At 43.3% G+C, this 27,682-nt stretch overlaps 2 protein-coding genes across 10 annotated transcripts in view; one reads left to right on the top strand and one right to left on the bottom strand.

Moving 5' to 3' along the window:
* ULK4 (unc-51 like kinase 4) overlaps positions 1-3,697 on the top strand; it is a 248,934-nt gene extending 245,237 nt beyond the window's left edge. For all 7 annotated transcript variants that reach the window (XM_074575248.1, XM_074575250.1, XM_074575252.1 and 4 more), the window contains one exon: positions 1,670-3,697. In XM_074575248.1, the coding sequence (XP_074431349.1) occupies positions 1,670-1,754 (85 nt within the window). In that variant the 3' untranslated portion in view covers positions 1,755-3,697. The remainder of the gene's footprint in view (positions 1-1,669) is intronic.
* On the bottom strand, positions 3,669-26,829 carry CTNNB1 (catenin beta 1). 3 transcript variants are annotated; one of them, XM_074575255.1, is made up of 16 exons: positions 26,333-26,829; positions 12,126-12,186; positions 11,415-11,642; positions 11,024-11,277; positions 10,696-10,934; positions 10,407-10,608; positions 9,929-10,073; positions 9,375-9,478; positions 8,951-9,289; positions 8,528-8,686; positions 7,463-7,582; positions 7,160-7,310; positions 6,947-7,068; positions 5,706-5,766; positions 4,732-4,952; positions 3,669-4,443 (listed from the first exon to the last, which is right to left on the bottom strand). In XM_074575255.1, the coding sequence occupies exons 2-15, from the start codon at positions 12,136-12,138 to the stop codon at positions 4,744-4,746; spliced, it is 2,346 nt and encodes a 781-aa protein (XP_074431356.1). In that variant the 5' UTR covers positions 12,139-12,186; positions 26,333-26,829; the 3' UTR covers positions 3,669-4,443; positions 4,732-4,743. The 3 variants fall into 3 exon arrangements, with proteins under 3 accessions (XP_074431356.1, XP_074431357.1, XP_074431359.1); XM_074575256.1 differs by having other exon boundaries at positions 26,313-26,715; XM_074575258.1 differs by lacking the exon at positions 4,732-4,952 and having other exon boundaries at positions 26,333-26,718.
* Positions 26,830-27,682: the final 853 nt, after the last annotated feature.

Here is a 27,682-nt window from a genome sequence, read left to right as displayed (position 1 = left end):
GGTTATGGAGGTTATGGATGTTCTGCCATCTCTCCACATTCCCTTATGTGGCATCTTTCCCAGAATATTCTTTGTGACCTAATAAACTTGGTCTCCTCACCTATACTTTGAATCCTGGTAAGAAGCCTCTCTGTATCTCATGCAGAGCTGGAAACGTTTTAGAGAAGGCTACAACCGAGATCCTGGATCTGAGCCATCGTCTGAGCAGTCTAAACTCCCAGGCCCTTCCACCCACATACCAGCACTGGGTTGCGGTGATTGAGGAGTGTTTTTTGCTTTGCTCATTTTTTTGCAGACAGGTTTCTAATCTTCCGCACTGTGCCTGTGCGGCGGGAGGAGGACACCAGCCAAGCAGCCACGTGCTGAGAGAAGGGGCACTGCTTGGATGGCAAGCTGCTTTCGGGGCACTCCTGTTGCTGCGTCGCAGCCGTGGATTGCCAAACTCCTCCTTAGCCATCCATCCTCAGCTAGTCAGAACAGGCAGTGACACAGAGAGTGACACATAACCAACCCCTTCTGCTTTAGTAGCTACATGGAATCAAATCTACGCTTCAAAACATGGGATCGTAGCCATTTATTTCTCAGTGCTGACAGTTGCCAAGATGAATTCATTTCAGATAACTAAATTTTCTGGTATAAACTGCTGCTCATTAAGGCACTGGCTTATGTAGTGAGGACTGATCATTTGGATTCCCTGGCTAGCTCTGCGTTCCCCGAAACATGGAGTGACGGTAGGTATTTGTCATTAGCAGCAACCAAGGAAGTTGCAGATTGGTCTAGTAGTGTCCTTTCTAAGTTAAAGATGAGGGATGGTAGTCTATAAAAAAAAAAACAACCTGTCTTGTTTCCGTGGACTAGCAGTAGTGCGTTAGAGCCTCTGTTCTAGAAAAAACATGTGTTTCCAGAAGGAAAAAATTAGGCAAAATACATATAATAAAAATGCAGGTGAGGAAGCAAACCGGAAGATAGAATCATGGAATGGTTTGGGTTGGAAGGGACCTTAAAGATCTCGTTCCAACCCCCCTGCCCTGGGCAGGGACACCTCCCACTAGACCAGGCTGCTCAAAGCCCCATCCAGCCTGGCCTTGAACACCTCCAGGGATGGGGCATCCACAGCTTCTCTGGGCAACCTGTTCCAGTGCCTCACCACCCTCACAGGAAAGAATTTCTTCCTGATACCTAACCTAAATCTCCCCTCTTTCAGTTTAAAACCGTTACCCCTTGATCCTACTATTCAATCTCAAACCTGTGGAGCTGTGTGTGGTGGGGCAGTCGGTCCTCCTTGCCAGGGGGCGGGCAACACCTTGGGTGGAACAGCCTCCCTGCATGGAGCAGCATGGTGTTAAGAGGGCTGTATGTGTGAAAACACATTTTTCTGTCAAGGTGAGAGCGTGCCTGTGTGTAGAGTCATGGGGGAGCACGGTATTCTTGTAGCAGAGGAGGTGGAGGTAGCAGTTACTGTGAATTGGAGCTAAAATTCATTTTTACACAAGGTTTGCTACAGGGCTGCATTGCTAGTTGCATGTTGCTGCTTAACAGAAAAGCAGGGTATGCGGTGCACTTAATGGCTATTAAGAATTTTCCAGCATCGATAAAGGCAAATGTGGGATCTGAATGAAAAGTTTTCCCCTGAGAATGTCTAATGGGCATTACTGTTTCTAATTCCTAGCTCTCATGCTGATGTTGCTGTTGCTTCCTTGGCATTTGAAATTCTGAGGAGGGTGGGACGTGGAAATATCAAGAGTACCAAGTGAAACAGTTTTGACCGGCCTACCCGAACGGAAACCTTGTGGATGCTGCTCAGCACCTCAGTCCCGCAGGAACGGACATCTTCAAACGAGCAGAGCAGACATAACTAATTTAGCAAGCCGAGTCGCCGCTGTGTATGGGCACGTGTGTGACTTTGGGAAGGGAGGGAAACTGGTTTTGGGGGGGGTGGTTTGTTTGTTTTTTAAACCATTGTAAGGATGAAGTCTTGGTTACTACTTTACCTTGCTGGCATTATGTGATGTAGGTTAAGTATTTGGCAGCTGGAGTTTGAAAACTGTAAATTAAATAGTGTAGTTATTTCACAGTATAGACATAAAGTGTTTCACTATTTTAAACTGCGGTTAGAAATTTTCATTTATCTGTTTGAGCAGGTGAATGCTTTGGCTGTTCATCTTAAGGGGTCACCTCGTGCCTATGACAGACACTAGAAAATATTTTTTTTTTAATCAAGAAAAACAATATTCTTCATCTCACACGACCAAAACAAACCCCTGCGATCATGTTAGCGGCTCTGTGCGTAGATGGCATGGATGCGCGATAGATTTTATCAGGTTTTTTTACCCAGGAGAATGGGCTTTTTACGTGAGACACCGTGTCCCTCTGTTGCCCAGCACTGCACAGCTTCGGCCGCATCGGTGGAGTGTCGTTCCCAGCTGCCAACGCTCCCGGCTGGAGCGCCTTGTTAAAAATAGGTGAGACCATGAGCCTGGCAGTTTGTCATTTATCCCCAGTAAAAACTGGTAAGCATCCTCTTGAGCCAGCAGATGCTAGTGTGTAAAGAACTAAATTATTCTTCTCCCCATGTGCCCTCAGCGAGCACAGCGTGGCTAAGTCTGGTACTACGACCGCTTCTTCTTAATGTTCATCTTTCACAGCGGCACCAGCATGGTGCTCCCACCCCTGGCAAAGGCCGGTCCCTTACTGAGAATTGCTGCTACAAGCCTGCTCTTGGACAGCCCAGTTCTCCAGAGTATGTGGAGGCAAGACAACACCCCTCAGTAAACTCTTACGTTTTGCAGGAATTGTTTTCTTACATTACTATAAACATCACTTTCTCTTTTTCATAGCTTAACAGCTGGAATTGGAGCTGGAGTTACAGAAATGGGAAAAAGCTAGCTGGTGGCTATTACTTGGTAAAGTGTTTTATAGGAATTGTCTTCTAGTGAAGCGTGGCTGAGAGGAACAAAGCTGAATCACTGGGCGAGACATGCCCCTCTGCGGTCGCAGTGCCTTCGCTCTGCAAGTGAAGGCGGGGGGCACAGTCTGTTTTGTAGTTTCGTTCAGCTCTCATCACCTTGGGATCCCAACTTGAGCCAGGATCCTTTGCAGCCAAGACCCTCTCTGATCTTCTGCCGGCGAACCACCACACTGAAGTAGAACCGCTGGGGAGCGTGTGCTCTGGGCCGAGGCTGGTGGCAGCTGCACTGTGCAGATGTGCCGTCTGGGAATGAGCCAGCAGTTTAAGAACTGCTCTCTCTGCTTCCGACTACACAGGTGCTGTCTCGAGAGAAGGCAAGTGCACACAGCTCATATCTCACACAGTGACTGAAGACTAAGGACATGTGAAAATGGGTTTAAGCTACTGAACCAGCTGAGAGTTTGTAAGGAAAAGAACTTCCTCTGCCCCTAATGACAGTGCACACCTGAAGAGAGCTGAGCAACGGGCAGTTCTCACTTTCTGCTGCTATTCCAGTATCAGAGGTAACTATTCCTTAGGGGTACAACAGAGGTAACGGGTTCTCGGCTTCCTCCTGTGAAGTACTGAAGTTGTTGTGCAATTCCAGGACAATTTTCAGGTAACTTGTAAAGACAGCATCTGTCACTCGTTTACTGGCCAGCCCAGCCTAAAGCACGCCACACACCAATATACTTTATGATCTGAAATAATTTGACACAGAGCGAATTAAAAGTTTACTTTAATTTTGAACCATTTTATAACTGCATTTTTCTCATGAAGCGTCTGTATCACAGCAGGCTACAATAACTTTGGGATAAAAGGCAACTGGTAAACTGTCCAATACAAGGTTCCAAATAAACAGTTCTTACTGGCCCCTACCCAGACATATCCCAGATAAAGTTTTTGATCAAAAACATGAAATAGATCCACCTGCTTATTTTAAGCATATTAAAAAGGAAACTAATTGGACCATTTCTATTTGTCTAGTTTTTTATACAAAAAGGCTACACAATGTTACACTTTATTCAGAATACAGTTAGAGCGATTATGAATTAGTGTTCTACACCTTTACTCAATCCTTAAAAATTAGAAACTGCTGTAGCATATTCACTATAACTTAATACTACGAGAGACTTTAAAAAAAACTAACGACAATTACTGCGAAAAGAAAGGCTACTTCCAAAGCAAGCAAGGTCAGTACCATTACAGAGATTTAAAAAAAATAATAAATTTTTAACAAGCAAGGCTAGGGTTTGATAAATTCCATCTTGCAATTCATTCTTGTGCATTCTTCGTTTCTTGAATCACTCCCAAAATCCATTTGTATTATTACTCCTCGACCAAAAAGGACCAGAACAAAAAGTTTACTTCAATTGTTCCCATAGGAAACTCAGCTTGGTTAGTGTGTCAGGCACTTTCTGAGATACTAGCCCACCCCTCGAGCCCTCTCAGCAACTCTACAGGCCAATCAATGCAAGTTCATTCAGATGATACAGCTGCAAAGAGAAAAAAAACAGGTGTCAGCATTCCTGAGTAAAGGGCTGTTTTCACACATTAAGACTGCATGAAGCCAGTGCACAAGACATTACAGTTAATTACTTCCACGCTTCACGGCAGAAGTCAGTTTGGAGTGTACTGATCGTGTGTTTCCAGAGCGTTTATTTGGTATTCTGGCACACCGGGACCCAACTGAGCCAATCCCTCCCTGCCAACCAAGTCCTCAGTCCAGTCATCTGTTTTTCTCTTTTTGTTTTGTTTTTAAATTCAAGGTTGGAGCTTCTTACCTAAAGGATGATTTACAGGTCAGTATCGAACCAGGCCAACTGATTACTGTCACCTGGAGGCAGCCCATCCATAAGGTCCTGGGCATGGCCAAGATCTGGCAGACCATCAACTGGGTAGTCAGCACCAGGGTGGTGGCCACCCATTTCATGTTCCATCATAGGGTCCATACCCAAGGCATCCTGACCGTATCCGCCAGAGTGGAAAGAACGGTAGCTAGGATCTAAGAAAGTTAAAGGTGGCAGAGGGAAAAAAAGCATAATGTTAACAGATGTTAGATGCATCAGAAGCTGCAAGTATCAGTGTGTGAGAAGATCTTTGTAGCCATCTAATTTTTTTTCTAGTTCAGCCAAGTTCAAAACAATCTGTTGCCTGCCCTTAATGGCTATTCCATTGTTCAGAACAGCCTTCCAGTACGATTCTGCAGACAAAGCACACTGCAGTCAGAAGCACGAGCAGATTCCAGCCAAGCCATTAGTCTGCACAATCAACAGTACTAAAATTCAACAATACTGCAGCAAAACGAGGCTCCAAGACTGTAGACTTGCTTCTGAAAGACTAGTCAAAAATAGCTTAGAATCCTGAGGGAGAGGCTTGCGTTCAAGTCTATAGACACTTACAGACTAATACATTCAATACCAGCTTTTGTTTTAAAGAAAAACTGCACTATTGGAATTGTCAAGTTCATTTGTAAAGGATTTAAAAGATTTCTGGAAACAACAGCTCAGCGGGAGATTCTCCCACAAGACTCAGACAAGAGACACCAGTTTTGCACGTTCATACAGCTCCCATTTCAGTGCTGCCAGTGGGGTTGCAGAAACTGGTTATTTGAACTGGCAGTTCCCCATCTGCCTGTCCATTTGCAATACCTTGCCGAAGAGTAATTCACTCTTCACTCATTTGCAGTTCTCCTTTAAAATCTATGACTTGACTTCGTCCAACCTAAGTTTAGTCAAGGGGAACGGAGGAGACGTACCATCTGGGCGGTATCCAAGAGGTTCTCCCTGGGCACCAATATCAAGTCCGAGATCCGCTGTCTGGATGTACACAAAAAATTACAAAACAGTTTTAATGTCAGGTCTTTGGGCCAGCACTAGTAATTCTGAGTGAGTTTAAAAAGTTTTGAAGCTTGCCCCAGTTCCCTGTTTAGCAGCTCTTCTGCAGCGAGCACTGCAGCATGGTACTTCTGCGAACATGAAATGCCTTTTTAGCCAAGCATCTGCATCCAATATGTAACAGCCAGATTTAGGCAGAGGAATCCACAGATCACTGGAAGGAGGGTTCTGTTTGGGACCGGTAAAGATGGGGCACTAGGAACACTCTCCTCCTCAGGTACACCTGCACAGCTCCTGCAAGTCAGCTGTTCAGAGACTCCTGAGCCAGCAATAGAGCGTTTAAGAGTTCTGAAGGGACCTCCCCCAGTTTGTCCAATTACAGAAGTAATTGGCCAGTCTGTAGTGTAATCACGTAACTCCAACTTCAAAGAGATATTCCATTTTAGCTTTTTTCCCACATTATTGTGGTAGATACAGATTTTAGGAAAACAGAAGACTGAGCACTGAAATACTACAAGTCAAGGGCTACTGTCCTTTACTTAGTAAATACATACAAGGTAAGACAAGCTGGGCTTCGGAATCTTAAGAATCTAGGGGAAGACAGACTTAGTGAAACCTTCCCCATACTCCAAGTGCACAGCTTGTTTTCAGTCGCCATTCACTGTGTGTCCCTTTAAGCATGAAAAACGGGAATGTGAGATAATCAAGCCTGCAAACATACACAAGTCTGAATGCTCAATTCTAAGGAGAACAGAAGTTGCATCCCCTCCCCAAGATTACTAGTCCTACATCATTTGCCCAATAGAAGGCTCACAGGATATGCTTTATGCTTATGCTTCCCTCATATCACTCAATTTTTGCACTCAGAGTTCATTATGTGCAAAGTTCTTCTATACAGCTTTGCACGCCACTGAGCATAATAAGAATAATAAACTTTAACAGCAGTAGAGAATGGACTCTTCCGATCTGCAAGGGAAGAAGCAGCTCTAAGGCCGCTTGCCACAGGTTCACTGAACCTGAACATGTGGAGCGAGTGAAAAAGGTACAGCCATGTGTAAAGCTGGGCCAGATCACTGATGGCTTCTACACTTCATACTGGAAGGAGAGAGGACTTGGAAGCAAGGTTTCCCCGAGGAACCATGAATACAAAGACATAACTCACCTCGTTCCAAGCCATCGGCTCAGTCCGGAACAGAGAGCTTGTCAATTCAACCGAAAGTCGCTTCTTATAGTCTTGTGGTTTGTCCTCAGACATTCTGAACAACACTGCAGCTGCGTATGTTGCTATCGAAAGGAAGAGTGATTTTAGTAGAGATCGAGTCTTCTAGCAACTTTTCTAACACAAATGTGAAACCTATCTTTTAAGTTCACTTACCAACACCCTCATTCCTAGAATGAAGCAGTTCTGTTAAAGGGGCAGTTGCACCTTCAGCCTCAATTGCTTCAGCGGCTTCCTTGTCTTGAGCCAGTTCACAAAGTACACCTGCAGCTACTCTCTGGATGTTCTCAATGGGAGAGTACAACAACTGCAACCAAAACACAAGGGTTTCTTCAGCTCTTCAGCTTGAAACGAGCTCTTCGGCACAATCTGACTTAGCAGTTCTACCAAGGAAGCGTAAGAGCCATTTTACTCGTTTTTCTAGTACGTACTATAGCATTGTCTTGAGCTCTTACTTACCTGCACAAATAGTGGAATGGTATTTAGACCCCTGATTACGATTCGATTATGAACATCGCGTGCAAGAATATGCAGGGCTCCAGTGCAGCCCTCGACAATTTCTTCCATACGCACACCCTCCTAGTTAAGGGAAAAAAAGGCATTGTTTGAAGTTGAGATATTGTGTGCTATCTTCTAAAATGACTGTCAAAAACCTGATCACCCTGTCAACAAATCAACTAAAACTTGTCCCTGCGCACACCCTCTATCTACTGCTGGCCTTCAAACTTAGCATCCCTGCTAGGAGCTGGCCCAGTTTAGCCACCTACATTCAGTAAGAGAAGCATCTCAGTGGAACTCCTCCCAGTGTTCTCATTTTTATTTCAGTTCATTATAAACTTCATGTCTGACAACGCTGGCTTTTCTTCCCCAAGAACAATTAGCTTGGCAGTTTACTAAGTTTGAAACAGTGGTCACAAGTAATGAAGAGGCCCCTTCCTGCCTCTGCAAGTATTAATTACACATCTGTACTAGTAGGTATTGCTTCCATTTGCCCATGCTGAGGCAACCTTCCCTTCATTAATGCATTTAACGGGCAAAAAAAAATCAAGACCAATCTTGCCACACCGACCTGGCACCTAAACAGGTAACAAGTACAGAGCCCGTATAACTCCTCACTATTTTTCCAGCTCTAAGCACCCTTGAAAATAAGCTGAGAGAGCATTCTTAAACCTGTACTTCTGAGGGATGAGGTGCTTCTGGTTTCCTGGTAGAGAATACTTGCCTTGCCAAAATAAGAAAAACCCGTATTTCTATTATCTACAGCATTCAGAATTAAATGGTCTAAGTAAAATCAGAACCAAGATTTAGGCATTATTATTTAGTTACTTATTTAAAGAACAGCTTCAGGCCTGCTGAGATAGAATTACGAGCATGCCAAGAGAATAATAATATGAATTAGAGACAATGATAAGACAACAGCTATGTAGACCAAACAACACATGACTGAGGCACACTGATAAATGAGGAGTTTTAGGGACAAGTTTTACGGAACGGACGGAACTTTAGTTAGTGGTGGACACTTACCACAAACTGCTGTTGTGTCCCACCCATAGAAGTACGTCGCTGGGTATCTTGATGTGCTCTAACCAGCAACTGAACTAGCCTTGGAATAGCACCTTGTTCACGCAGCGGGGCGTGGTTTGCAGGACAGAGAGCAAGATTGCGGATCAAACCAACAGTAGCCTACAGTTAAGAAAGGAAGTGGGAAATAAAAGAGCATGGGGGGGGTGCGCTTGCTGTTAGAGGTTCCCTTTTTTATTTTTTTCCCATCAGTTGATCCCAAATGCTTTAATCACTAGGAGATGGCGAGCCAGGTTGCCCAATTGAAGCAACTTTCCCATCAGACAAGTTACATTCCCCAACACTTTGGAAACAACTTTTCACAGTTAAAGTTACATTTAAAAAAGCAGGAGTTTTCAACCCTGAAAGCTGTGAAGGATTATTTACCTTGATCAAAGGCCAGTGTGATGGTGGGTGCAACAGTTTAACCACCACTGGGAGTCCATAATGGAGACGTACTGCATTTTGAGCCATCTCAGCTTCTTGATGTCTGCTGGTGAGGTGACGGAGCGCACAAATAGCAGGTTCTGTGATGTCTTCCCTGTCTCCAGCCCGAAGAACTGTGCGCACAAGAGCCTCAATGCCACCAACCTGGCACACCATCATCTTGTTCTTGTAATTGTTGCAAGTAAGGTTAGAAAGGATGCCAGCAGCACAAGTCACAACATTAATATCATCTGATCCTAAAAGCTGAACAAGAGTTCCTAGAAGGCCTTCCATTCCCTCCTGCAGAAAAAGAAGGAAGAAAAATTTGTCTCTCCTCTTCCACTATGTTGACTTTTGACCCTGATCCCTTAGAAAAACCATTTACCTGCTTTGTTGCAGCATCTGACAGATTTCTCAGAGTCCAGAGACAGTTCTGGACAAGACGCTGGCTTGGATCTGTGAGGTGGAGTCCCAAAGCTTGCATCCCACCTAGAAGATGGTACAGATTTGACACCATTACTCAGATGCTCATCTGGTAAACAGTCAGGTCCTTCTCTTCCTTAAAGTCTGAATGTGTATCTCACAAGCTTCTGGCTCTTTCGTGGCATTTATGGCTAGGCCCTAACCTTTTCATCACATAGAAGAAAACCCTGAGATTCTTTTTGTGACACTGGAGACCTTCTAAATGTATGCATATTCTAAGGGGACCATTCTGACAATGCTCAGGCACTAAGCTATCCAGCTAACAACATAGAAGACTTACACAAAACAGTCTGACTTTTATACTTCTGTATACTAAAGGCCTCCAAAACTAGTTATGGACTGAAGGACCAATCCAAGTGCTATTTTTTATGCTGGCAGCTTCTGCTCTTGTGTGAAACGTACCGATCCTGCAGTACCATATAGCTTTGTAAATTATCATGGGTACAAGGTACTTACCAGCTTCAACAATAGCAGGTTTGTTGCTGGAGCAGACTGACAACACCTTCAGCACCCTACTTGTGGTCCACAATAGTTTCTCGTAAGTATAGGTCCTCATTATATTTACTAGCGCCTGGGGTCCACCACTTGCCAGAATAATCAGCTGAAAGACAGCAAAAATAACATTTATCTGTCAGTTCTTGTGCTTGTCAGCAGGAAGTAATTGTTGCTGACTTACACCCACCATAGGTTACAGATCTCTAAAAAACTGTTCACATCTGCTGGTCAGGTCAATAAGTTTTGCAGTCTCGCTATAAGCATGACTGCATTTCCGCAAAATAACTCCTGCGTCCCTCACCCCTTACAAGGTCAGGACTGACTGGCAAAAGCCCAACATGGCTGAAGATTCATAATAAGAAGATCAGTACAGAGGAGCTGTTAGGCCATTCATAGCAAGCTTGCTCATTTTAAGTGCTTTAAGAGCAGAGGCACTTACCTTACTCTCTTGATTGCCATACGCTAAAATCTGAAGGCAGTCCGTTGTGATGGCCAAGAATTTGACATTCGTCTTGTTGAGCAAGGCAACCATTTTCTGCAGCCCACCAGCAAGACGGACAGCCATTTTGGCTCCTTCCTGATGTAACAGGAGATTGTGAAGAGTTGTAATGGCATAGAACAGCACAGAGTCCACTGGGGACCTAAGGAAGGAAAAAACCTCATGAATACCTGCACCTACCAGTAGCAACTGAAAAAAAACAGAAGTACTGTCTTAGTAGTCCACATACCCAAGCATTTTAACCAAAGCAGGGATGCCTCCTGATTTGAAGATTGCCAACAAGCCTTCACGGTGATGTGAGAGATTGTGTAGTGTACCTGCAGTACAACGGGCTGTTTCCACATCGTTTGTATTTTGCATGGTACGTACAATAGCAGATACCATTTGAGGAGATCTCATAATAGCATGGCGAGATGCTTCCTTTTTGGATAACTGATGAACCATAACTGCAGCCTTGTTCACCACCACCTACAAAAACATTTGAAGAAAAGTTTTAGTTTTAAGGTCGCTGAAGAAGCCCCACAAGCAAGTTACACCGAGGGAGAGAAAATGCTGACCTGGTCCTCATCATTCAACAGTTTGGTCAGTTCTGGGATTGCACGAGTTGCAAGTTCAGCATCATCTTGGTAGTTTATCAAATTAACAACAGCATGTTTTAACATCTGGGATGGCTCAGCCAGGCGTTGCACATTAGTTGGATGAGCAGCATCAAATTGCGTGGATGGGATTTGCATTCCTTCATCCAGCGTTTCAGGGAACATAGCTGCACGCACTCTCTGAGCCCTAGTCATTGCATACTGGCCATCAATATCTGAAAAACAAGGTAAATCATTACCTCAAACTAAGAATAAAAAGACCATCTTCTAGATTGGTAATAATTCAGTATTTAGGTTTCTGTATTGTTAAGCTGCATGTCTAAGCAAACCAGTGTAATAGAAAAGGCCTTACCAGCAACTTGCTCCTGGGTGAAGGACTGAGAGAATCCCTGCTCCCACTCATACAAGACTTGTGTCGTGTCCACATCTTCCTCTTCAGGATTTCCCTTGCCACTCAAGGAGGGAGCAGTTGTTGTGGCACCGGAATGGATACCAGAGTCCAGATATGATTGTTGCTGCCAATGACTGACTGCTGCTTTTCTGTCTGGCTCCATTGCCATATCCAACTCCATCAAGTCAGCTGTAAGAAATCATTGTTGAACAATTAAGTTTAGTTCAATTACTCCAGCATGTATTAATCCTTCAAGAGATGACACAGATTTTAAATGAAAATAAAGCGTTATAAACAACTATCTCAATCCAGCAGAGGTAGCACTGGAAGCGAGAGAGCAGTTTTAAATGGAGGCTTTAAGTCGAACCAGTGCAGACGTCTATAAGCCCGAATATCAGACAGGGCAATCACTGCTATTGTGACCATCTTAGTCTTTTTCCACATACTATGATCAGGTACTTGACTGTACTTAAGGGACCCAAAATGCTTACGATGACAAACGTATTTGCAGGTTTGAGTTCCAGTTGTAAGTTATTAATCACTGTAGCAGAGCAGACATTATTCAATCCAAGTGACTTTAACAAGTTAAAAAAGGGGAGTAAGGAGCCAATTTAACTGTTCCTTATTAGAACTGAAGGATTCTAATAACAGGAACTGTGATGCAGTATATACCTTGGGTTGCCATGTTCCTTGTTGTGCTCCCAGAACTCTTTCTTGCTGCCTTTCAGAGACCCTAAAAAAGAGCAAGGTTAGAACTTCTTAAACACCAATCAGAGCTAGTAAGACAGAATTTTGTATTAGAACACTAGAATTGCAAACTAAGACTTCACACATCTTGCCATTTCATTACTACAGTGAGTATATTCAAATACTAATTAGCAAACCCCCATGGACGGAGACACTAAAGAATGAGATGTATCACCCAGATTTTTTCTGGCAGACTATATGTAAGATATATATTCTCCTCTTAAACTGCAAAAGAAAAAGAACTGAAGACTGACCATGATAGAGCCATTTTTTACTTCTCTATCCTTGCAAGAGATGAAGCCCAGACATTAAATTCCACAGCTTGGACATGCCACAAAGACAAGGGCTAAACATCAGACTTCCTCATTTCTCTCAAAGACAACTACTCTTAAGATACTAGCAAAACTGTTTGATACAGAGCTACAACAGGAAAAGCTGAAATGACCATTTAATGCAAGCATCTGTTATTTCACTGGTACAAAGACTGAAGAGTTATAATTGAGCCTCCTCCTTTATTCCTTTCCTGTACCACAAGAAGAAAAGTTTCTTGTTACACAAAATACTCTTACTTGACGCTAAACTGAAAATGAACTTATAAACAAATGTTCTCCTTTAGTTGCTCACACTAAATCACCAAACTGTCTTCTTTTTGAGGGGGAGAAAACCAAGATAATTGGGGGCAGGAGGCTGAAATACAATCAAACGCCCTATCAAAATCTTCAGTATGTACCTCCATTTGATATCACTAAGCAGTACGGAAGTATTTGTACCATAAATCTGTATCCATCTCTTCGCTAACTCCAAAAGAGAAACTTGAGGCTACAGCTCCACAACGGGTCACTCAAGCTGTCATACTTTTATTTCATTTGCTCCCCTTCCCCCCGCAGTCCAACGCTGTTTTCAGCACAGACACAGAGCTGGTGACAGCCTATTCTGGGAGCTAGCCAAGCAGAAACATTTGTAGTGGTAACTAGTGCAGTGAGCAAAACCATCTCTTCCAGCAATCAGCTTTCAGTGTGCTGTTAGGTGTTAGAGCTATGCTGATCAAAACATTCCTAGACAATGAAGTAAAGGCAAGCCACTAATCTCTTTAAAGGACAGGTTTGCAGTACTGTGTCAGGAGAACAAAGTCCATTTGACCCTGTATTTGTGTAAAGACTGATTTTCCTGTTTAAGAGTTTCCTTCAGGAGCAGCTTTTAGAAAATCATAATTAAACAGAAGACAGGCCTGCAGTTTCAAGAGTCTCACTGAATAGGATGGGCAACTCTGAGGCAAGCTTGTATTTCATTGTCTCTGAGCCAGCTGCAGGATACTCCAGCAGCTCCTGAGCAAACTTGTTACTTCGCTTTGCAAATGCCAGTGCTGTTTGTCCTGACTCCGCACTCCCACAACTTTTGGCAGCAACCGTTCCCCGGCGCTTTTAAAATGGACAGTAGGTCTGCATCTGCAGCAAAGCAGCATTGAGCTGATTTAAGACATAACACAGCATACAGTAAGAACCCTGCTATGCAGGTGGAAACACTTAGGTCCCTAAACCAGTCCTACTTCACAGCCTGGAAGAGACTGGCCAGTCCAATCTACTCCTCAGTCTGCACTCACAGTACAGCCATGTTTTTCCAGTCCCTTGAACACTGCACTCTCCCAACGTGCTGTTAGGAGTTTGGGAGTAGCAGTGGTAAGGGGAAGGAAAAACTACGTCATGCTGTCAGTCCACCATTAATGCAAAAATTCCTCTGAGTAGCTAAGTTGGAGGAAGTGCCTATACAAAAGCTCGATCGCTCCCTGCAGGTCTTATGCATGACTTTGTCAGCCCCACTAACACCTTCCAAACAGAAAGTTGAATAGCACTAAAAGTAAAATTTGCATTTTTGCAAATTTTCCCCCTAATCCTCACTGTAAATCAGATGTAACATTTGCAACAGAAAAATAGGCAAGATCTAACTGCTGTGATTCGCAATATGCTTAGTACAAAAGAAGATCTATTTTTATTACAACCTTTCTTGCCTCCTCCTATCAGGAGGTTGCTAATAAAAATGATCACCAAGCTAGTTTGGAAGTTAACATACTGGTAGATTCACCAGCCAAGAGTATTGACTATGCTTTGAGATAGCTACTACCACCTCAGATTCAAATATGCAATGGGGAGGGGCTTGGCAACGACGTTTATAATTTCCTTCCACTATTAAATTATGCATGAATAAAGGCAGCTGGCCTACAGCAACTGCACTCTGAAATAGTTATTTCAATTTCAGCAGCCTGAAGAGATCAGCTGTACCATTTGGTACAATCAAAAAGACCAGACTCACCACTGAACTAAAACACTATTCCAAAACAAAGTTGAAGAACACGTACAAAATAGGAATGAATAACACTGAATGAAGTGTTCAGAACTGCACTATCAGTCAGATATTTTGTCTTTGAAATGCTGACCTTAAGTCAGCCCGTGAGGTGCACCTGAAAGTTTCTAACATCCTAATCTGCGTTTCATTCACCTGTAACCCCCCAGAAATTCCACGTAGCATTTTTTTATTTAGATCAGGAAATTGGTTTTAATCCTAAGAGTTCAAAATTAACTGCAGCCAAGAAACAGGGGTACATTCTGTTTGGTTTTAGGGTTTCTGTAACTGGATGTTCGCCCATATTTTCCTTCCCATTCTCTTCTCGTTTTACAAGGGAGTAAACTTGAGCCCAGACAAGCTGCTGGCTTGTCTTCCTGTGTGTAACTGACAAGGTTAACTGCTACAACTAGGTAGAGATGTTTGTGGTGTTCATTTCCCTAACAGAAACTGGATCAATGCATGCCAGGTGGGGGTGAGGTGGTGGGGGAATGGAAACAAAAGAAAAATAAAAAAAACAACCACCAAACTCTGCTAGGATAATTGTAGTCTTCAACCATGAACTATATACCAGCTCCCTTTAAATTGAACTCCTATTCAAATTTACTGGAGGACATATGACTAGCGACATTACATTGTCAAGGTCAGTCATACAGATCTTAACAAAGAGACAGGAGGACAAACTTTAGCATAACTTCAAGCGTCTGGAAGCCTCACTATTTTTAAAGGCTACCTGGTACTCAGAATTCAGGTTTGAATGTTGATAAACATCATGTTATACAGAAGTTCATATGAATGTGCTGCCAGGACTTATGGGACTGCTCACTTCTTAAAAACCTCCTCCTCCCCTATGACACTATCCACTTGTTTAGCAAGCAGCAGCAGCTTTAGGTTTAAACAGAGGCTGCGTTTTTTAAAATACATATTAAATTCCTCATACGAAGAGCAATGCAAGACATTGCACTAGACTGTGTTGTGTGCCATCAGTCCCAAACTCGCATTTGAATTCTGAAAAACTGAGAAAAACGGTTCTGCAAGCTTAGCAGGCTTATGAGCTAATAATTTGAAGTTAATACAGAAAGTAATTAAAATTTCTTGGTTTTCAAAGGAATAGAAGAGGAGGAGTATTTTGACAGTAATAAAAAAAATTAGGTATTAACTTCTGATTGTGGAAAAGAGTTAGGCACATGCCAAGGAAGTCAACAAACCTACAGCATTTCTGAAATCTCAACAATATTTCTGAACAGCTTCACTAAAACCTAGATGATTCTCTTTCTAAAGATGTTAAAACTCCCTTAGACACAGGGAATACTGAATTGTTTACTTCTGCTCTGTCTTACAGAGGACAAGAACTGTGAGAATAGCCTGGCTGGGGAGGAGGTGAATATCAGCACGATATTTACCTGCCTGGTATATCAAGACTACAGCACATTTGCACCTCTGCTGCAGTTTGTCTAAGATAAACCCATTTTCATTGTCAGCTAAGCCATTTTGTTAGCCTATGAAACAGCTCATATTTGCTGCTTGTATTAAATAAAAATGCATCCATCTTCTTTCAAGGTTACTACCTTAATCTTAATAGAATCTCTTCATTAAGATTGATTCAGATTACACCTGACTGATCTGATAAACAGTCCCTCTTCCCTTCATAAAATAAGTCAAACTTAAAAACTTTGCACGTCTTCCAGAAATCTTTTGTTTGAGAGCAGTATGCGACTAAATCTTGTATGAGAAGTGAAGGCTGACACGTGCAGTCACCATGATCTATTTAAAGGGAATATGTCTACTGACCATGTTTTCATATGTTTCTCTATGTCTCATCTAGGACAGCAACTGCACTTTAACCATCAGTGCTGAATGACATGTTTTCTTACATAGAACAGGCAGATCTTAATCTTCTTTTGACAGTTACAGCAGTTAAAAACATTGATGATCTACATACAAGTACTGAAAAATAGTTTTTCTTCAAGTGCTCTAAAGTTATTGCAACCACTACCAAGGTGTTACTGGAAGCATTCTTTGGGTCTAATTTTATAACTGGTCTTGTTTCAGGCAGCTGCCTGCCCATAACATTGCTGTGTATCTGCTTTACAAAGAGTCAGTAGCCAAAATACACAGCCAACATCAGTTCCACAACTAATAGCACCTGATAACCACAGCACTCAGTTCTATGACCCAAGAACAGAAATATATCAGAAACTTCCTAATTAGCCTTAGTTTTCAAGTGGAGATATGGGAAATACATTCAATCTTATCCTGGAAGTTACTATTCTGTTTTCTAGAAAAGGAAGGAGGGCGATGGTGGGGAGAAATCTTTTAAGAAAGACAATACTGATAGTGGAAACATCACAGAAGCTTCCAGGGTGTATAAGCTCTTTCAGGCATGAGTGGCTGACCTGTCTCCTTAAGCAGTGTTTGGTCTAACCTACCCCAGAGCTATAAGCACTCCTGCCACAAGTAAGGCTACTTCTACTGCTTTTAGTCTTATGAAGACACAAGCCAACTGAGATAGTTGCTTTAATATTCTTTAGGAATAGCACTGAACTGATTAACAGGAAGCCACAGATTGCGTATCCACCAATGAAAACAAGGACAGTACTTGTAATGATGCAGGGTATTTGCATTGTTTCTAAGTTAGACAGTTCCAGTTGTGGATTAAGGAGGGAGGTGATAATGTCAGAAGTTAAAACCGTTGTCATTTGCCTTGTAGGTCTTAATTTAGAAAGCTTTAGTTTTTTGAAGGGTAAACAAGTTCAAGAATTTTTACCACAACTCTGTTTTAAACTTCTAATTATTTCTTACCCAAACGTGGATCAAGTCCTCTTCTCCCATATCCTCACAGATATTCTAAACAAAACTTAACTGAGGATTTTTATCTGGCTTCTATGGAGCTCTGGGGTAAAGCATGCTTTGTAGGTAATTTTGGAGGCCCTTCATGTAACAGATGCTTCTACAAAATTAGTAAGAAGTCCTGAAAGTACAAGTTCAGTGTTGTGTGTGTTAAGGGATTTTAGAAGCTTACTGTAGGAATGACAACTGGAGTTTACAATTTTTCTACACAATGAACAGAATATACTTTATTTTAAAGTAGGAACAGGTAACATGCTTGAGTTTCACTCTGAAGACTTGTATTTTTAAAAAAAATTAATCTTTCTTGTACAAAGGTACCACATAAGATTAAATACAACAGTTTTCCTTAAATACATTCCATATCCACAAAACAAGTACTAAACAGCATTCCCACATTCTGTCTGAAGTAGCAGCATTTGTAGTCCTCAGTCACTTTGTCAACTCTGTAAGGAACAGCTGTATTCAGTGAGTGAAGATTATTTTGAAGTTAAAGTTATATACAGGCATTAGAAGGCCTTGACTATTATCAAATTAGTCACTCACCAGTAGTGACTTCTGGATTAAGAAATTTTTCAAATCTTTCCTTACATCAACAATTTAAGGACCTGGATGGACAAGAACTATTATGAAACTATTTTCTCTCAAATAATGATTTAGGACTGTAAGTTATCACATTAAACAAAGAAATAGACCACTTAAATATTTCTGGAGACTATAGAGGTTTACCTTATTATCTATACCAGGAATCAGAATATAAAACTTACTGGATAAAAAAAGAAAATCTTGTCATAGGCCATCTGAAGATATCCTGAGTAAATGGAAGTAACTTACAGAATATGTAACACCAAAAGCAAACAAGTCAAACCATACAAAAAACCAGGCAAGACACAAGCTTCTGTTTTCCCAACTCTAAAACATTTCTATCTTCTTTCAGGTTAGAAGATAGAAACAGTCATCTGTAGCCTTCCCTACCACCTCAGAAGATATGTCACAGCAAGAGCCAGAGCAGCATTACTGTATTAAGTTGTGCTAAGAAGTAGCAACCTCAACTATTTCAGTTCTACTGAAAACTAAGAGCTACCAATAGTGACAGGAATCTTACCCAGCATGCCACAGCACACACCCACACTGAAATCCAGCTTACTGATCCTAGACTGCAACAGAACAAACTCTTTCATAAACTTTAACTCATGACAAAACTGCTCTGGTCATTTCCTCAAGCAACATTTGTTTAACATTGTTCCCTCCAACCACTAAGTGATAAACTCTCTGATAAACTCAGTATCCTATGTAATCCATCCAGATCAAATTTATCCAACCTAGAATACAATGCATTCTACTCACGTCTTCAGAAAGGTAGAAGATGCCTTGCGAACAACAGTAAGTTCTATTTTAGATTTCGCTAATCAGATCACAGTAAGTTTGACTCTGAACCCAGAATATACAGTCTTAGCTGTTCTTTAGAATCTCTTAATAGTAGCACCTGAAAGTTTGTTCCTCCTATCAAATATTAGGAAATTAAGAAACCTAAATGCTTAACTGACCTTTCTCAAAGATTAGCAGGTTCTAACTTCCAAGCTTTAAATATCCTTAATACATGCTGAAAGAGGCAACAAACTGCTTTAGATAATCCACAGAATTAAAGTGGAAGAGGGGTATTTGACAGCACACACACAGATCTGCCAACACTCACCACAAGTTACCTCTGCTTTCAGCCACTGTTTTTTGCTGCTTCATTTCGACTCCCCCGCCCCCATCAGGAATCCCAGTTTGCTGTTACATCAATTTTTCTGATTTTTCAGCCTTGGTATCCTGCCTTAGAAATTATCTAAAAATTCCTTTCCATAACAGGAATGCAAAGCAGCCTCCCTACACTAACTTTTATAAGTTTTGTTTTATAAGAGTTCATTTGATGCCACATCACAAAATAAAGTGTTATGCCTGTCTCTTTTCAGTCATCTCAGCAATCTAAGAGCAATTAAGAGCACAGAGTAGAGTTTCTATTCACAGGCTCATTACCTAAACCAAACAGCATGCAAATATTTCTGCTTTTACTAGACTTTTCTTAAGAAATTTGATTACAACTGCTTAATGGAACCAAGTGCAGGCATCTGGTAATCTTGACTAGACTTAAACACTGGGTTAGCTGTATTAAAAGTGAATTTATTTCTCAAAAAAAATGTCTAGTGAAGGAAAGACTCAGGTTACAAGGACAGAAAGTGAGGTTCATCTTTGAATCCAGGCAGCCATAGGCAGACATGGCAGAGAGGAGGGAAAGGCTGTAAAGTTTATTCTACCACACTTCACTTCCATTAGAACTGGAGCACTAGGAGTGCTCTGCTGCTCCAGGACACTCACCTGTTTTACTTTCCTCTTCCTCCCAAAAAGGACAGCAGGCTAGCAAAGAATCACACTTCCTAGCCAGCTTGCCAAATGATCAACTGTGACAACTCATTAAGTTTCAAGTGTGGTTGACACTATAATGTAAGTGTAACAAGATCCACATTTTGCTTTGCTCACTCTAAGTACAGAATGAAACTACCTATTATCCAAGCAGCAATCGATCACCGAAGAGCAACTTTAGCCACTGACCAAAAGTTCAGGTAACAAGATTTATCAGAAACTTCGTGAGTTTTCACTGCTAGATAGGATGTCTTTTAGCTTCGGGCATTGAATGTCACTGAAACACAGCATTCTGAGCAACTAACACAGCATTTCTACACTAACAGCTTGTGCAATTAGTCAGGGTCTTCACAGGTACTAAGGTTTAAGTACCCTTTTAAAAGCAACCCATTAGAAGTTTCAATAAAGCAACAGTTAACATTGGTCCGAGAGCCGTGGTCAGCCAATAAATACTTCAGATAACTAATCTATAAAACGATGAGAACCTGGAGGAGAATTCAGAACAAGCACATCAGCTAAGTTACTAGAAAAGTAATAAAGTTCACCTGGGCTCTGATCTGCACAATCATTCTAGGAGATAAACTTTCAAACTTCAGAACCTGCCAGGAAGCCTACCTAAAAATGAAGCTGGCAATATCATATAAAGTTTCTCTAATACCTTTGATGCACAGTACTTTTACTCTTTAGGACAGACATTTTAGAGAAACTCGAGTGGAAATTATATATCAATAGGACACCTAGAGATGCCAAAAGATACTTGGCAACAGTTACCTACCACCATAATTTCTTACAACTGTCAGTGTACCCTACAGAATTTTGTTTGATGCTGGACAGAGCCTAAGGCTGCCAGTTACATGTCTGGGCATACTATGCAATGTAAAGATCACACCTTTTCGCATAGTCCCATACTCTTTGCCACTTATAAGCATACTTATACCGGAGCATCTGAAATCTCACCGCACTGGATCTTGTCACTTCTGAGACGTTACAGTGCTTGGATCCACCAGCAGTTATTTTGACCTTTACCTAGAGAAACAATCAGGAGTTGCAAGAGGTCTATCAACACAATCCTTTATATTCAAAATCATGGGCAAGTATACCAGCAGCTTCTAATAAGATCTGCAAAGAAAATAAAGTGATCTTCTCAAAGAGAGCTACACTTTCTGCACTGGGTGTTTATTTGTCCTCTATAAAAATCTCTGGTTGTTTCCATGAGCTATAAAGCAGCAGCTGTGCTCAGGCTGCCAGAGAAATTATCATGTTTGAAAGTAATGGTTTAAGAGAGCTTTTCACTGGCAAGTATACTGCAACACTAGCAAAATCTATCATTTTATTAATAGGTAAGATTGGGTCCAAGTACCTACAAATCCTTCTTCACTGTCCAAGAGAGGGGCTGATGATAATCTTAACATTTAAGATGAGAAGTGAGGAACTGCTTCAACTACTAATCAGGTGTTACACATTCAGCTTAAGAGCAAAAGTAATAATCTTCCCCACATAATGTACATATCAACCCTTTGACAGCAGTTTGCAGCTCAGTATTAAAGGACTGGTATGACAGTTTCAAGTTTATGAACTTGCATTAAGTTCATAACAAGATTATCAACCCAATTACTCATGCCTTAATTGTTTTGACCAACTAAGCACCACCGCCTCATGCAAGTAACCTCAAAACAGTTACTAAGCCACTTCTGTTCAGCAACGGATTTACTTTGAGATCTTTTGGTCACCAGCAAGCAAATTAGGGTTTCACACAGCATTCATTGCATTTGAGTATCTCTTCATGGCTGCAGTTTTATTACCACGGCTTAGAAAGTTACCACCTCTTATTTGCAGGACACAGCTAGGTATCTACATTATACGTAGACCTGCCTTTCTCAGTTAGGAATAAGCTAGTGTTTCTGTCTAAGGCTTAGTTCACGAGCATTACTCACCTATCAACTTGCACCAATTTACAGTTTTGGGTCCATGTGCCTCTACTTTCACTGAGTAAGATGTCTATAGTAGAGATGTCAGTAGCCAGGATGAAACATTGTTCTTTAGTCTTACCTAGCCACATAAAAAGCTGCCATCACAACCATTTAATCTATGAGAATTTAGACTAATATTATACCACATTGCATTTAACACTAATAAAGTTCAGCAACAAACCACTGCCAGCCCTCAAACTTCCTGCCCACTTAGTTTTGAGTGTCAAAAAGATACTTAATGGTTCTACAGTCATTTAATTTATCATGATCACGTACATCACTAACGAGAAGGTTGACAGCCACTGTATTACAGAACTATCCTTTCCTGCAGTCTGTGTAGAGCTTAAAAACCTTCATTTCCGCTGGAATGGAGTGACGATTTAAGAAACAAACTCCCTTCCAAACCAGTAAGTATCTAACCATAATCTAGTTTCTTCTTAGGCTGCAACCATGTAGCCAGCCCTGAACTTGGATGTTAAAACATTAATCTCCATGGTTTAAGAAACCAGAGTGATTAGTCATAATTGCACTGACACTAATGAAATACTTATGGATCTGAAAGTGGCTGCCTTTCCTTGTTTGTCAGAATAGCTATGTATTTACAGTATAGACTTACCAATACTCCAAAAAGTACTGCTTAAGCAACAAACATGCTAATGAAGTCTGACACTAGAAGATGTTTCTTCAACTCACTTTTAATTAAGGCAAACTGACAATGCAACAGCATTTATCAGCACCTTTAGGATGTTAAGATTTCTGGCCACTGGAGGGCACCTGAATTGTTGCCAGGACAAGACAGAACTACTTGCTACAATTGCTGCAGAGTTGGCAAACTTCTCCAATTTATACAAGTCTATTTAGCACAGTAAGTCAGCCCAGAAATGCTAGTTCCAGCAAATATACTTACAGTGCACATTGTGCATTTGCCAACCCCAGTGATTTCCAGCTAGCTCATACTACCTTTTTAAAAGCAGCAACCTAGAATACTAGATTAACTCTTTCAACCTCTAAGTGAATTAATTTATTCCATAAACAAGGCTCCAAAGTTGACTTAGTATTAAGTAACAGACCAAGTACTTTATTCTGCAACACTAATCCAGCCAGTGTACATTGTTTCCTAGAGCAACTTGGAGCATTAACAAAAAGTTTTTCTGTAATGAAAGCTGTAAAGCAACATCTGCACCCATACTTCACAAAGCAACAAAAGCACAAGACACATTAGCTTTCACACGAAATCAGAGTTAACCGATTCAAAAGGGTAGGCAGGTTAAGCTACAGGTACGCCTTTCACCTGCTCACCCTTATTAAGGTGGTGTTCCATACACACAGAAATGCCAGAATAAGGTTGTGATTAGTTCCTTCCTTTCCACTCCAAGTTACCTACCAGCACAAGAAACTTTATTGGCTCCTTTCTTCTCACAAGAGGCAACACAGGCCACACAACACTAGGATATTAAGACATTACCTTCTTGGACTAAGGCCTGATCACAGACTACAGTAAGTTTTACCTTGGAATCAAGTGCCAGAAATCTATATTAAAAGTTAACCACTGCCAGGCCACCTTACGTTGGCAAGCCTAACCAATTCAGTTGGTGCATGACATCAAAGCACCCCCAAAACAAGTCTTCCAATGCTTAACTCAGCAATACTGCCCTGCCCATCTGATCAGGATAATCATTTTATCTAGAGAGACAAGAAAAGTCCTATGCAATACTTACTGCCAAGGAGTCTGCACAATTTTGCAAAGTTAAGGTAGTGCCATTTCTATGTTACTGCACAGTCATCCAGCAAGGCAGGGGGCTCAGAGCCGGCAAATGTGCGCAGTGAGGACCCAAGAGCCCGCACAGTTTCTCACAAAGTTTTATCAGGCTTCATGAAGTTCGATGTTCAAGATAAGTAACGTCAGTCCTGATTTTCCTGCTACGGTATGCAGTCTACCAGAGTCACAGAACAAGTTTTGCTGCAAGCAACTGCGTGATCACTACAACCCCTGCGTTACCAGCTTTATCTATGAATTAACATGAGTGATTCCGATTACTGCTGTATTTGCACACTAGTCTGCCTACTAAACAATATTTTGCAGAAACACCCTTATCCAGGAGTTTCCAACTGCACATTCAGACTGACTGAAGCTTACAATAGCCATGTTTCCTGCCCCATTCTTGCTGCTTCGGCTTCTACACCTCAAAATACTGAAAAATCAGTTTAGAAGGCCACTAGTACTAACTTGTTGTCTTTACAAAAAATAATTAATTTTCTGAAGTATTGGGTTCTGAAGAGTTAAACTTGAGTTTTTGCTGATGTTAAGTCAGGAAAGACCACCATCCATTTAATCCCTTCCACTGTCCATCTGAAGGGCAACCAGGCTTCATGTCCAAGATTTGATAAGCCAGTTACTGACACACCACCTAGTCATAGCAAAATGCTAGAGTTCATAGTAGACTACACATCAAGCAATAAGCCCAGGCTATTTATTGCTTAGGCACGAAAAAGGAAGCTTGGTTTACTCAGGCTGTAACGCAACATTTGAAGAACTGACTTTTTCAATCAAGCTTTACTTTGTATTAAATCCTTGCTTTTAGAAGCTATTGTGCATTGCATTGTCCTTTCCATCAACATGTTTTTACTTATTTCTCCCCTAGACTCTTTGAAATGATGGGCCACAGACCAACATGAACATTCCCACGCATATCAGTTTAAACCTAAATAGAAAATATCTGAACTAACAGCCAAGCAAATATGACATTTCTTTAGAACAACCCCAGAACAGCAAGACACTTGATATGAATTTTATGCTGAATTTAAAGAGCCTTAAAGCCTTGTCTGAACACCCAAATAGCCTCATTTTTAACCATACCAGCCATTAGACAATTGACACAGTAGCCACATACCTGCAGCTGTCAGCACATTTTTATTAAAAGTGTGAGATTAACATTAGGTTCCTGGACTGTCAGCTACTGAAATTCACATTATAACTTGGCCCAATAAACACCAGTAAGTTTTGCACTTTGCGCTGTTTTAAAGCCTTGCAGTAGTACCTTTTTGTCATTCAGAAGCAAAATCATAATTGGTAAGTTGCTCTCTGGTATGTCTGAACTTAACATCAAGAAAACCCCTATACTCTTTCAGGTAGTTTTCTCATCTTTGCCTTTACTATGTAGTATCAGCACATAAAGATCCTGTTTTACTAAAACCCCTCCTTGATTTCCTTCCATCGACCTCAGCATACCAGCCCAGCCTCTTTCCATTCACCACTTGCATACTTTGGGGGATGGGAGAACCACAGATGTCTGGAATATACAGAGTGTCAGAACAATGGCTGCTCCATGAGAAAGAGATCAAGAAGGAGCTGATTGCAAAGATCAACACTGCAATTCCTAAAGTCACAAGTTGCCCATAGTACCTTCACGGCCTGCCCTTTCTTACCAAAAGGGATAATCTTCAGTAGAGGTTTTTGAGAAGAAATTCAGAAAGAATTAGCACAGTGTCCTAAGTCAAGTTTTGGCTAGGGAAGAATTTAAGGTTTTGCCAGATTTAAGAAACCTCGCTGCCCCAGGAGCAACTGATCAAGCATGAAAGAGAGCTGAACTAAGCTTTTCGGGAAAACACGTATCTGGAGCTCCCTGTTCCACGGGAAATCAGAAACAAGTGCCCTGTTTCTTACTGGGAGTAACAGCAAGTTGCTTCACACACCTCAGTTAGTTTGAGAGGCTGCAGTCGCCGTCCGTTCCCCCCCCAGTCCGCCATAGAAAGCGGCAGGCGCTTCCCCTTGCAGCATGCGAGCCCCCACACCGCCGAAGTCATTCGCTACAAGACTCCGGTAACGTGGGTGTTAAAAACTTAATTTGATTGCTCCCAGCTCCGGGGAGCTTCATTTCGGTGACACCCAGAAGCAGCACAACCTCTCCAGCACATAGGCATGCAACTAAGACCGAAAACCCACAAGGCAACAGATTAGTTATCTCCCGCTGACTGCGGTGACCGTGATTAGTTAATTACATTCGGTACAAATGAACCCGTCCCCTGCTCTCTTCCCCCTCCTACCACCGACGGTGGTCTGCAGCCCACCGGCGAGTTAGTACCCTCCCACCACCCCCCCCCCCCCCTTAAAAAAAAAAGAGGGGGGGGGGCATGGAAGTACCCTGGCCTCGGCTGCCAAGGCAGGCGGGGGCAGAGACCCGGGCGGCCGCGACTCGCCCCCTCCCGCAGACCCCCAGCAACCACCCCCTCGCCCTGGGACCCGCTTCCCAAGAGACACCTCGGGAGCTGCAGCTGCCGCCTCCTGCAGCCAGGCAGCTGTCCGGACCTCCCAAAACACGAGCCCTCTCCTCCTTTCCTGCTTCCCCCACCCCCGCTCCCTTCCCACCCCCACTCCCACCCAGGCAGCGTCCCTCGCCCGCCCCGTCCTTCCCGCCTCGCCGCCGGGCACACCCTGGACCCCCCCAACGGCCGCGGGACGCAGCGCCCGCTCCCGCCCGCCCCGGGGCACCGGTGGCCGCCTGAGGGAGGGGGGCGGGGGTGGTGCCGGCCCGGGCTCGCCTTAAGTTCCCACCGGAGAAAAGTGGCACTAACGTCGCAGGGAGGCGAGAGCACAGGGTCCCCCCAGGCTCCGGCTGCTGCTGCTGCCGCCCGGGCGATCCCGGTCCGGTCCGTCTTTCCTTCCTTGTTCCCCCGCTGCTGCTGCCGCCGCCGTCTCCTTCCTCCTCCTCGCTCAGCTCTTCACTGACGGCGGTGCCCCCGCCGCTGCCTCCCAGGTGGCGACGGTACGGGGCGGCAGTGTTAGTGATTCCCCCCTCCTTGCTCCGAGCGCTGCTGCCGCTCCTGCCGCCGAACCGAGCGAGAGGCTTAAAATGGCGTCGCTCACAAGGAGGTTCTTATAGTGAGCGCCGGGCTCGGCTGTATCCTGCCGCCGCGGCCGGGCCCAGCGCGCAGCATTCCACAGGCACCCAGCGCACAGGGCAGGGGGAGGAGAAATAGTGCCCGGCTCCCAGGGCGGAGGGAGACAGAGAGCGGCAGTGTAGGAAAGAGGCAGCGGGCGGGGGGGGCAAGGCTGTGGTGGCGGCGGCGGCGCGGCGGGGGGAGGCAGGGCGGGCCGGGCCGGGCCGAGGCGGCGGAGGGGAGGGCGGTCCGGCGTGGGGGGGAAGACGGGGCCGTAGAGACACCTTATTCCGGAGGTGGAGAAGAAGGATCCGAGGTCCCGGCTGAGAGCGAAGTTGCTGCCTGAGGGTGGAGTGAGGCGGCGGGGGAGGGGGGTGCAGCTGAGGGGATTAAGCTCAGGGTCCCGCTTTGTGCTTGTGAGGGGGGCGAAAGGCGACCCCCCCACACACACACACTTTAATTTGGCGTTTCGTTGCCTGCGGATTTTATTTTAGTTTTAGTGTTTTGTGTTTTGGTTTGGTTTGGTTTGGTTTTTTTTTTAAACGCACGGCGCCAACTGTAGCGAAACTCCCGTCTTCTCAAAACCCTTGTGGACAAGTCCGAGAGACTCCCGGGCCGGCGAATCGAGGGAATACCGGGCCCGGCTCTGGGCTGGGGCGGCCCGACGAGATGCCGCTGCTTCCTCGGCTCGGCTCGGCCTGGCCCGGCCCGGCCCGGCCCGGCCCGGCGGTGGGGAGGGCGGGGGAGCCCGGGAAGGCGGCAGCGGGGCCCGCTCACGTCGGCGGAAACGCGCTCCGCTCTGCCCTTGTAAATATTTGTCAGGAAGCAGTAGCCAAAGAAAGTATCTCGTTATGCAATTTATATATATATATATAATTTTTTTTTAATGGAAGAAGCGAGCTTCCCCACCACCACACACACCTACTCCTCCTCGCCCGCCCCTTGCCTCTTTTCGTGAGTCGTGAAAACAGGAAAATGTTATGAATTGCACAAGGTTTTGGGTTTTTCTTCCGCGGCGTGCAGAGCCTTGTGAGGGCACGTCGG

This window comes from Larus michahellis, chromosome 2 (assembly GCF_964199755.1).
Source record: "Larus michahellis chromosome 2, bLarMic1.1, whole genome shotgun sequence".
Taxonomy (NCBI): Eukaryota; Metazoa; Chordata; class Aves; order Charadriiformes; family Laridae; genus Larus; species Larus michahellis.
The sequence above is the reverse complement of the archived record's forward strand: the minus strand, read 5'-3'. Positions and strand labels throughout refer to the sequence as shown.

Coding starts and splice junctions, on each gene's coding strand:
- CTNNB1 (XM_074575255.1), bottom strand. Junction 10,935..11,023: donor TGTTGAATGATGAGGACCAG/GTCAGCATTTTC, acceptor ATGTTTTTGTAG/GTGGTGGTGAACAAGGCTGC. Junction 5,767..6,946: donor AGCCGATGGCTTGGAACGAG/GTGAGTTATGTC, acceptor GTGTACATCCAG/ACAGCGGATCTCGGACTTGA.